We start from the raw sequence: 12,245 nt of genomic DNA on the forward strand, positions 1-12,245 counted from the left end.
GGGAGAAAGAGAGCTATATCTACAAGATGCTTCTTAATAAATTAAAAACTATCAATAAGGGGCAAATGTATGTTGCAGTAATAATAATTGTAGACACTGTTGTATCACAAAACTAAGTGTATAGAGTTGCACACACTGCAGAGCTTTATAAAAACAATCTGACAGTTCATTTCACTTTGTTCCGATTGCTGCAGGCTTATGGATAGATCTATGGATACTCTACCACTGTGGGCTGCATATTTGTTACCGACTTGTTTGGAAGATATTTACTATAGTAATAGGTATCATTATACAATAGGCTCACTTGATGGTATGCTGTATTGTATTATAATTATAAAGAGAAAATTAGTATTTTTATTAGTGCTGTTATGGTTAAAATACCCCCGCGTTTATTCATATTGTGTAGTCTGGTATACAAATGGCAAGTGGTCATTGTTAACCGTATTAACCCGTTTTTTTTGTTAATTAGCAAGCAAGTATTTAATGTATACACAAATTAACATTGTGCATTATTTGTCAATTAACAAGAATGAGAAATACATATTTATCTTATGACCCCTGCTCAAGCATTGGAACAAATTTGTTACGGGGTTAGGGTATAGGGAGGGGGTAGAGGAGCTCTCTGTCATCTTTATACCCGGGCATCAGTCAGAACAGAGTGACTGTCAGACCGGGTCACTGGGAGCCATGATGTTGCCAGTGCACAGCCCGGAGTCAACAAGCAGCAAACACCCCCCCAGAAAAAGACAGCGTCTCACACATCTCTCAGCCCAGAGGAGAAAGCGCGCTCAGGAGGTGCGGTTACTGTCTGAATATAATGTCACTTGGGAATTTGACTAAGGGGGGTAGTGTGTGTGTATCTATCTCCAGCTTTCTACAATATACTGACGAGATGTCATTCCCTTTGACGTTTTGTGATACAACAGTGTCTACAATTATTATTACTGCAACATACATTTGCCCCTTATTGATAGTTTTTAATTTATTAAGAAGCATCTTGTAGATATAGCTCTTTTTCTCCCTCTCCTCTATAAAGTATTAGATTGTGGGATCTTTGTCATATCAGTCAGCCATGAGATTGATGAAAGGAGCTGAATGAAAGGAGCGAGCAGGGACGAGAAGTTCCTGTACTAGTGCTGCAGCTCAAGCTTTTGGGAAACGTCAGAGAAGGAGGAGTCAGCCAGGCGGCCATTTCAAAACAGCCAGATGAAATCTAGTAAGTGTATTTTCTGCCAAAGTTTATTTAGATGAAAATTGGGCTAGAGTTTGATGTAAAGATTGTTAATTAACTAATCTAAATAAGTAACAATCATTTTTGGGTTGACTTTAAAGCTGCTTTGTATATTATTAAAATGTATGATTGTAAAATATTAAAGGGACATAAACCCAATTTTTTTCTTTTATGATTCAGACAGAACATACAATGTTAAACAACTTTCCAATTTACTTCTATTATCAAATATTATTTGTTTTCTTGTTATCCTTTGTTAAAAAGTTGTAAGGCAAGTACAGGAGTGTGCACGTGTTAGCAGCACTATATGGCAGCAGTTTTTCAACAGTGCTATTCATTAGCAAGAGCACTAGATGGCCGCACTATTTCCTTCAACAGGAATAACATAAAAATTAAGCAAATTTGACAGTAAAAGTAAATTGGATACTTTTTTTAAATTGCATTCTCTATCTGCATCAAGAAAGAAAAAATGTGGTTTCCATGTCCCTTTAAGAATATGCCATTGCTCATTTGTCTTCAGTTGTTGCCAATATTCACTTAATGAACTTTTACATTTTTTTTTTCTATTTTAGAAGCATATGATACATTTTTAGATGCTGAAAAATCCAAGACTGTTTTGCACTCTTCTGCATATTCAAGTCTTTTAAAAGTACTACTTGCTGAAGGTTTACTTGAAGAGGCACTCAAAGTAAAAAACACGTACGTTTTCAGTTTTTATTAATATTTTTTAGTTCGTCATTTTTGTTGTATCCAACAACATGTATTGTATGTATGTATTCTATATTACAAAAAAGTGTTATTATTATTATTATTTATTTGTATAGCACCGCCAAATTCCGTAGCGCTGGGTACAATGATAGGGGTATAAAATGACAAAGATTTGTGATTACATACAAAACATACAACTAAACAAATCTAGTACAGGAGGAAGAGGGTCCTGCTCCGGAGAGCTCACAGTCTATAGGGTTATGGTGCAGAGACGTAAGGTTGGGGTAGCTTGTTAAATCGGTTGTAGTTGCAGCAGTGAGTCAGGCATTTCATGTATTAGTTTGGTTTGGATGAGGGATGGAGGAGATATGGTACGCCTCTCTGAATAGGTTGGAGACAGTCTTATGGAGCAGGGTAGAGAGTTCCAGAGGACAGGAGCAGCATATGCGAAGTCTTGGAGGCGGGAGTGGGGCATAGAGTTAACAGGAGTGTAGAGACGTAGGTCAGAGGTTGATTGAAGAGGACGGGATGGGGGATGTTTCACAATGAGAGGAAATATAGTTGGGAGTTAAACTGTTGAGTGATTTGTAAGTTAGAGTTAATGCTTTAAATTGTGTTCTGGAGTGTATGGGGAGCCAGTGTAGAGACTGGCAGAACGGAGCAGCTGATGCAGATCGGCGACTTAGGTGGATGAGTCTAGCAGAAGCATTCATAATAGATTGGAGGGAGGAGAGGCGGTGTTTTGGAAGGCCATTTAGGAGTAGATTGCAATAATCAATGCGTGACAAAATAATGGAATGAATAACATAATTTGTGTAAGAACTTACCTGATAAATTCATTTCTTTCATATTAGCAAGAGTCCATGAGCTAGTGACGTATGGGATATACATTCCTACCAGGAGGGGCAAAGTTTCCCAAACCTCAAAATGCCTATAAATACACCCCCCACCACACCCACAATTCAGTTTAACGAATAGCCAAGAAGTGGGGTGATAAGAAAGGAGCGAAAGCATCAACAAGGAATTGGAATAATTGTGCTTTATACAAAAAAATCATAAGCCCAGGAAGTAGAAACTGACCTAGTAGAATGAGCCGTAATCCTCTGAGGCGGGGATTTACCCGACTCCACATAAGCATGATAAATCAAAAGTTTTAACCAAGAAGCCAAAGAAATAGCAGAAGCTTTCTGACCTTTCTTAGGACCAGAAAAGATAACAAATAGACTAGAAGTCTTTCTGAAATCTTTAGTAGCTTCAACATAATATTTCAAAGCTCTTACCACATCCAAAGAATGCAAAGATCTTTCCAAAGAATTCTTAGGATTAGGACACAATGAAGGGACAACAATTTCTCTACTAATATTGTTGGAATTCACAACATTAGTTAAAAATTTAAATGAAGTCCGCAAAACTGCCTTATCCTGATGAAAAATCAGAAAAGGAGACTCACAAGAAAGAGCAGATAATTCAGAAACTCTTCTAGCAGAAGAGATAGCCAAAAGAAACAATACTTTCCAAGAAAGTAATTTAATGTCCAGAGAATGCATAGGCTCAAACGGAGGAGCCTGTAAAGCTCTCAAAACCAAATTAAGACTCCAAGGAGGAGAGATTGACTTAATGACAGGCTTGATACAAATCAAAGCCTGAACAAAACAACGAATGTCAGGAAGATTAGCAATTTCTCTTGTTAAGTGTATCCAGTCCACGGATCATCCATTACTTGTGGGATATTCTCCTTCCCAACAGGAAGTTGCAAGAGGATCACCCACAGCAGAGCTGCTATATAGCTCCTCCCCTCACTGCCATATCCAGTCATTCTCTTGCAACTCTCAACTAAGATGGAGGTCGTAAGAGGACTGTGGTGTTTTATACTTAGTTTATTTCTTCAATCAAAAGTTTGTTATTTTTAAATGGTACCGGAGTGTACTGTTTATCTCAGGCAGTATTTAGAAGAAGAATCTGCCTGCGTTTTCTATGATCTTAGCAGAAGTAACTAAGATCCTTTGCTGTTCTCACATATTCTGAGGAGTGAGGTAACTTCAGAGGGGGAATAGCGTGCAGGTTTTCCTGCAATAAGGTATGTGCAGTTAAAACATTTTTCTAGGGATGGAATTTTCTAGAAAATGCTGCTGATACCGAAGTAATGTAAGTAAAGCCTTAAATGCAGTGATAGCGACTGGTATCAGGCTTATTAATAGAGATACATACTCTTATAAAAGTGTATTTTAAAACGTTTGCTGGCATGTTTAATCGTTTTTTATATATGTTTGGTGATAAAACTTATTGGGGCCTAGTTTTTTCCACATGGCTGGCTTGAATTTTGCCTAGAAACAGTTCCCTGAGGCTTCCCACTGTTGTAATATGAGTGGGAGGGGCCTATTTTGGCGTTTTTTTGCACAACAAAAATTACAGACACAGACATCCAGCTTCTTCCTGCATGATCCAGGACTTCTCTGAAGGGCTCAAAAGGCTTCAAAAGTCGTATTGAGGGAGGTAAAAAGCCACAGTAGAGCTGTGACAGTTGTGACTGTTTAAAAAACGTTTTTGTCATTTGTTATTCCGTTTTTGGTATTAAGGGGTTAATCATCCATTTGCAAGTGGGTGCAATGCTCTGCTAATTTATTACATACACTGTAAAAAAATTGTTAGTGTAACTGCATTTTTTCACTGTTATTTCAAAATTTGGGAAAATTTGTGTTTCTTAAAGGCGCAGTAACGTTTTTTATATTGCTTGTAAACTTGTTTTAAAGTGTTTTCCAAGCTTGCTAGTCTCATTGCTAGTCTGTTTAAATATGTCTGATACAGAGGAACCTACTTGTTCATTATGTTTGAAAGCCATGGTGGAGCCCCATAGGAGAATGTGTACTAAATGTATTGATTTCACCTTAAACAGTAAAGATCAGTCTTTATCTATAAAAGAATTATCACCAGAGGGTTCTGTCGAGGGGAAAGTTATGCCGACTAACTCTCCCCTCGTGTCAGACCCTTCGCCTCCCGCTCAGGGGACGCACGCTAATATGGCGCCAATTACATCAGGGACGCCCATAGCGATTACATTGCAGGACATGGCTGCAATCATGAATAATACCCTGTCAGAGGTATTATCTAGATTGCCTGAATTAAGAGGCAAGCGCGATAGCTCTGGGGTTAGGAGAGATACAGAGCGCGCAAATGCTGTTAGAGCCATGTCTGATACTGCGTCACAGTATGCAGAACATGAGGACGGAGAGCTTCAGTCTGTGGTTGACATCTCTGACTCGGGGAAACCTGATTCAGAGATTTCTAATTTTAAATTTAAGCTTGAGAACCTCCGTGTATTGCTTGGGGAGGTATTAGCTGCTCTGAATGACTGTAACACAGTTGCAATTCCAGAGAAATTGTGTAGGCTGGATAGATACTATGCGGTGCCGGTGTGTACTGACGTTTTTCCTATACCTAAAAGGCTTACAGAAATTATTAGCAAGGAGTGGGATAGACTCGGTGTGCCCTTTTCCCCACCTCCTATATTTAGAAAAATGTTTCCAATAAACGCCACTACACGGGACTTATGGCAGACGGTCCCTAAGGTGGAGGGAGCAGTTTCTACTTTAGCAAAGCGTACCACTATCCCGGTTGAGGACAGTTGTGCTTAAGAAAATGTTTATTCAACAAGGTTTTATTTTACAGCCCCTTGCATGCATTGCGCCTGTCACTGCTGCGGCGGCATTCTGGTTTGAGGCCCTGGAAGAGGCCATCCAGACAGCTCCATTAAATGAAATTATTGACAAGCTTAGAACGCTAAAGCTAGCTAACTCATTTGTTTCTGATGCCATTGTTCATTTGACTAAACTAACGGCTAAGAATTCCGGATTCGCCATCCAGGCGCGTAGGGCGCTATGGCTTAAATCCTGGTCAGCTGATGTGACTTCAAAGTCTAAATTACTCAACATTCCTTTCAAGGGGCAGACCTTATTTGGGCCTGGCTTGAAGGAAATTATTGCTGACATTACTGGAGGCAAGGGTCATACCCTTCCTCAGGACAGGGCCAAATCAAAGGCCAAACAGTCTAATTTTCGTGCCTTTCGAAATTTCAAGGCAGGAGCAGCATCAACTTCCTCCTCTTCAAAACAAGAGGGAACTGTTGCTCATTCCAGACAGGCCTGGAAACCTAACCAGTCCTGGAACAAGGGCAAGCAGGCCAGGAAGCCTGCTGCCCCCAAGACAGCATGAAGGAACGGCCCCCTATCCGGAAACGGATCTAGTGGGGGGCAGACTTTCTCTCTTCGCCCAGGCGTGGGCAAGAGATGTTCAGGATCCCTGGGCGTTGGAGATCATATCTCAGGGATATCTTCTGGACTTCAAAGCTTCTCCTCCACAAGGGAGATTTCATCTTTCAAGGTTATCATCAAAACAGATAAAGAGAGAGGCATTCCTAAGCTGTGTGCAAGACCTCCTAGTAATGGGAGTGATCCATCCAGTTCCGCGGACGGAACAAGGACAGGGATTTTATTCAAATCTGTTTGTGGTTCCCAAGAAAGAGGGAACCTTCAGACCAATCTTGGATCTAAAGATCTTAAACAAATTCCTCAGAGTTCCATCATTCAAAATGCAAACTATTCGGACCATCCTACCCATGATCCAAGAGGGTCAATACATGACCACAGTGGACTTAAAGGATGCCTACCTTCACATACCGATTCACAAAGATCATCATCGGTTCCAAAGGTTTGCCTTTCTAGACAGGCATTACCAATTTGTAGCTCTTCCCTTCGGGTTGGCCACTGCCCCGAGAATTTTTACAAAGGTTCTGGGCTCACTTCTGGCGGTTCTAAGACCGCGAGGCATAGCGGTGGCTCCGTATCTAGACGACATCCTGATACAGGCGTCAAGCTTTCAAATTGCCAAGTCTCATACAGAGATAGTTCTGGCATTTCTGAGGTCGCCTGGGTGGAAAGTGAACGTGGAAAAGAGTTCTCTATCACCACTCACAAGAGTCTCCTTCCTAGGGACTCTTATAGATTCTGTAGAGATGAAAATTTACCTGACGGAGTCCAGGTTATCAAAACTTCTAAATGCTTGCTGTGTCCTTCATTCCATTCCACGGCCGTCAGTGGCTCAGTGCATGGAAGTGATCGGCTTAATGGTAGCGGCAATGGACATAGTGCCATTTGCGCGCCTGCATCTCAGACCGCTGCAATTATGCATGCTAAGTCAGTGGAATGGGGATTACTCAGTTTTGTCCCCTCTACTAAATCTGGATCAAGAGACCAGAGATTCTCTTCTCTAGTGGCTTTCTCGGGTCCATCTGTCCAAGGGTATGACCTTTCGCAGGCCAGATTGGACGATTGTAACAACAGATGCCAACCTTCTAGGTTGGGGCGCAGTCTGGAACTCCCTGAAGGCTCAGGGATCATGGACTCAGGAGGAGAAACTCCTCCCAATAAATATTCTGGAGTTAAGAGCAATATTCAAGGCTCTTCTAGCTTGGCCTCAGTTAGCAACACTGAGGTTCATCAGATTTCAGTCGGACAACATCACAACTGTGGCTTACATCAACCATCAAGGGGGAACCAGGAGTTCCCTAGCGATGTTAGAAGTCTCGAAGATAATTCGCTGGGCAGAGTTTCACTCTTGCCACCTGTCAGCGATCCACATCCCAGGCGTAGAGAACTGGGAGGCGTATTTTCTAAGTCGTCAGACTTTTCATCCGGGGGAGTGGGAACTCCATCCGGAGGTGTTTGCTCAACTGGTCCATCGTTGGGGCAAACCAGAACTGGATCTCATGGCGTCTCGCCAGAACGCCAAGCTTCCTTGTTACGGATCCAGGTCCAGGGACCCGGGAGCAACGCTGATAGATGCTCTAGCAGCTCCTTGGTTCTTCAACCTGGCCTATGTGTTTCCACCGTTTCCTCTGCTCCCTCGACTGATTGCCAAAATCAAACAGGAGAGAGCATCAGTGATTCTGATAGCGCCTGCGTGGCCACGCAGGACCTGGTATGTAGACCTAGTGGACATGTCATCTCTTCCACCATGGACTCTGCCTCTGAGGCAGGACCTTCTAATACAAGGTCCTTTCAATCATCCACATCTAATTTCTCTGAGACTGACTGCATGGAGATTGAACGCTTGATTCTATCAAGGCGTGGCTTCTCCGAGTCAGTCATTGATACCTTAATACAGGCTCGGAAGCCTCTCACCAGGAAAATCTACCATAAGATATGGCGTAAATATCTTTATTGGTGTGAATCCAAGAGTTACTCATGGAGTAAGGGTAGGATTCCTAGGATATTGTCCTTTCTCCAAGAGGGTTTGGACAAAGGCTTATCAGCTAGTTCTTTAAAAGGACAGATCTCTGCTCTGTCTATTCTTTTGCACAAGCGTCTGGCAGAAGTTCCAGACGTCCAGGCATTTTGTCAGGCTTTGGTTAGGATTAAGCCTGTGTTTAAAACTGTTGCTCCCCCGTGGAGCTTAAACTTGGTTCTTAAAGTTCTTCAGGGAGTTCCATTTGAACCCCTTCATTCCATTGATATTAAACTTTTATCTTGGAAAGTTCTGTTTTTGATGGCTATTTCCTCGGCTCGAAGAGTCTCTGAGTTATCTGCCTTACATTGTGATTCTCCTTATCTGATTTTTCATTCAGACAAGGTAGTTCTGCGTACCAAACCTGGGTTTTTACCTAAGGTGGTTTCTAACAGGAATATCATTCAAGAGATTGTTGTTCCATCATTGTGTCCTAATCCTTCTTCAAAGAAGGAACGTCTTTTGCATAATCTGGACGTAGTCTGTGCCTTGAAGTTTTACTTACAGGCTACTAAAGATTTTCGTCAAACATCTGCCCTGTTTGTCGTTTACTCTGGACAGAGGAGAGGTCAAAAAGCTTCGGCAACCTCTCTCTCCTTTTGGCTTCGGAGCATAATGCGCTTAGCCTATGAGACTGCTGGATAGCAGCCCCCTGAAAGGATTACAGCTCATTCTACTAGAGCTGTGGCTTCCACCTGGGCCTTTAAAAATGAGGCCTCTGTTGAACAGATTTGCAAGGCTGCGACTTGGTCTTCGCTTCACACCTTGTCAAAATTTTACAAATTTGACACTGTTGTTTCTTCGGAGGCTGTTTTTGGGAGAAAGGTTCTACAGGCAGTGGTTCCTTCCGTTTAAGTTCCTGCCTTGTCCCTCCCATCATCCGTGTACTTTAGCTTTGGTATTAGTATCCCACAAGTAATGGATGATCCGTGGACTGTATACACTTAACAAGAGAAAACATAATTTATGCTTACCTGATAAATTTATTTCTCTTGTAGTGTATCCAGTCCACGGCCCGCCCTGTCCTTTTAAGGCAGGTCTAAATTTTATTTAAACTACAGTCACCACTGCACCCTATGGTTTCTCCTTTCTCGTCTTGTTTCGGTCGAATGACTGGATATGGCAGTGAGGGGAGGAGCTATATAGCAGCTCTGCTGTGGTTGATCCTCTTGCAACTTCCTGTTGGGAAGGAGAATATCCCACAAGTAATGGATGATCCGTGGACTGGATACACTACAAGAGAAATAAATTTATCAGGTAAGCATAAATTATGTTTTTTCTGTGAAACAGAACAGAAAGAGCAGAGATTTGTCCTTTCAAGGAACTTGCGGACAAACCCTTGTCCAAACCCTCCTGAAGAAACTGTAAAATTCTAGGAATTCTAAAAGAATGCCAAGAGAACTTATGAGAGGAACACCATGAAATGTAAGTCTTCCAAACTCGGTAATAAATCTTTCTAGACACAGATTTACAAGCCTGCAACATAGTATTTATCACTGAGTCAGAGAAACCTCTATGACTAAGCACTAAGCGTTCAATCTCCATACCTTCAAATTTAATGATTTGAGATCCTGATGGAAAAACGGACCTTGAGATAGGTCTGACCTTAACGGAAGTGGCCAAGGTTGGCAACTGGACATCCGAATATTTTGGAAATCGCTCTTGGAAGAAGAACTAGAGGCGGAAAGATATAAGCAGGTTGATAATTCCAAGGAGGTGACAACGCATCCACTGCTTCCGCCTGAGGATCCCTGGATCTGGACAGATACCTGGGAAGTTTCCTGTTTAGATGAGAAGCCATCAGATCTATTTCTCCAACATAGGTGTGTCCGGTCCACGGCGTCATCCTTACTTGTGGGATATTCTCTTCCCCAACAGGAAATGGCAAAGAGCCCAGCAAAGCTGGTCACATGATCCCTCCTAGGCTCCGCCTACCCCAGTCATTCTCTTTGCCGTTGTACAGGCAACATCTCCACGGAGATGGCTTAGAGTTTTTTAGTGTTTAACTGTAGTTTTTATTATTCAATCAAGAGTTTGTTATTTTAAAATAGTGCTGGTATGTACTATTTACTCAGAAACAGAAAAGAGATGAAGATTTCTGTTTGTATGAGGAAAATGATTTTAGCACCGTAACTAAAATCCATGGCTGTTCCACACAGGACTGTTGAGAGCAATTAACTTCAGTTGGGGGAACAGTGTGCAGTCTCTTGCTGCTTGAGGTATGACACATTCTAACAAGACGATGTAATGCTGGAAGCTGTCATTTTTCCCTATGGGATCCGGTAAGCCATGTTTATTACGATGGTAAATAAGGGCTTCATAAGGGCTTATTAAGATTGTAGACTTTTCTGGGCTAAATCGATTCATTTTTAAAAACATATTTAGCCTTGAGGAATCATTTTATCTGGGTATATTGATATTATAATATCGGCAGGCACTGTATTAGACACCTTATTTCTCTGGGGCTTTCCCAAAGCATAAGCAGAGCCTCATTTTCGCGCCGGTGTGGCGCACTTGTTTTTGAGAGGCATGGCATGCAGTCGCATGTGAGAGGAGCTCTGATACTTAGAAAAGGCTTTCTGAAGGCGTCATTTGGTATCGTATTCCCCTTTGGGTTTGGTTGGGTCTCAGCAAAGCAGATACCAGGGACTGTAAAGGGGTTAAAGTGTTAAAACGGCTCCGGTTCCGTTATTTTAAGGGTTAAAGCTTCCAAATTTGGTGTGCAATACTTTTAAGGCTTTAAGACACTGTGGTGAAAATTTGGTGAATTTTGTACAATTCCTTCATGTTTTTTCGCAATTGCAGTAATAAAGTGTGTTCAGTTTAAAATTTAAAGTGACAGTAACGGTTTTATTTTAAAACGTTTTTTGTACTTTATTATCAAGTTTATGCCTGTTTAACATGTCTGAACTACCAGATAGACTGTGTTCTGAATGTGGGGAAGCCAGAATTCCTGTTCATTTAAATAAATGTGATTTATGTGATAATGACAATGATGCCCAAGATGATTCCTCAAGTGAGGGGAGTAAGCATGGTACTGCATCATTCCCTCCTTCGTCTACACGAGTCTTGCCCACTCAGGAGGCCCCTAGTACATCTAGCGCGCCAATACTCCTTACTATGCAACAATTAACGGCTGTAATGGATAATTCTGTCAAAAACATTTTAGCCAAAATGAACCCTTGTCAGCGTAAGCGTGGCTGCTCTGTTTTAGTTACTGAAGAGCATGACGACGCTGATATTAATATCTCTGAAGGGCCCCTAACCCAATCTGAGGGGGCCAGGGAGGTTTTGTCTGAGGGAGAAATTACTGATTCAGGGAACATTTCTCAACAGGCTGAACCTGATGTAATTGCATTTAAATTTAAGTTGGAACATCTCCGCATTCTGCTTAAGGAGGTATTATCCACTCTGGATGATTGTGAAAAGTTGGTCATCCCAGAGAAACTATGTAAAATGGACAAGTTCCTAGAGGTGCCGGAGCTCCCAGAAGCTTTTCCTATACCCAAGCGGGTGGCGGACATTGTTAATAAAGAATGGGAAAGGCCCGGTATTCCTTTCGTCCCTCCCCCCATATTTAAAAAATTGTTTCCTATGGTCGACCCCAGAAAGGACTTATGGCAGACAGTCCCCAAGGTCGAGGGAGCGGTTTCTACTTTAAACAAACGCACCACTATACCCATAGAGGATAGTTGTGCTTTCAAAGATCCTATGGATAAAAAATTAGAAGGTTTGCTTAAAAAGATGTTTGTTCAGCAGGGTTACCTTCTACAACCAATCTCATGCATTGTCCCTGTCACTACAGCCGCATGTTTCTGGTTTGATGAGCTGATAAAGGCGCTCGATAGTGATTCTCCTCCTTATGAGGAGATTATGGACAGAATCAATGCTCTCAAATTGGCTAATTCTTTCACCCTAGACGCCACTTTGCAATTGGCTAGGTTAGCGGCTAAGAATTCTGGGTTTGCTATTGTGGCGCGCAGAGCGCTTTGGTTGAAATCTTGGTCGGCTGATGCGTCTTCCAAGA

General features: G+C 41.9%; 1 protein-coding gene across 1 annotated transcript in view; it reads left to right on the top strand.

Moving 5' to 3' along the window:
- The window catches only part of LRPPRC (leucine rich pentatricopeptide repeat containing), a gene marked incomplete in the record, with an annotated part of 877,407 nt that overhangs the window by 638,056 nt on the left and 227,106 nt on the right, over nt 1-12,245 (top strand). Inside the window, 1 exon segment of the mRNA XM_053712282.1 lies at nt 1,804-1,930. Within this exon segment, the coding sequence (XP_053568257.1) occupies nt 1,804-1,930 (127 nt within the window).

This window comes from Bombina bombina, chromosome 4 (genome assembly GCF_027579735.1).
Source record: "Bombina bombina isolate aBomBom1 chromosome 4, aBomBom1.pri, whole genome shotgun sequence".
NCBI lineage: Eukaryota > Metazoa > Chordata > Amphibia > Anura > Bombinatoridae > Bombina > Bombina bombina.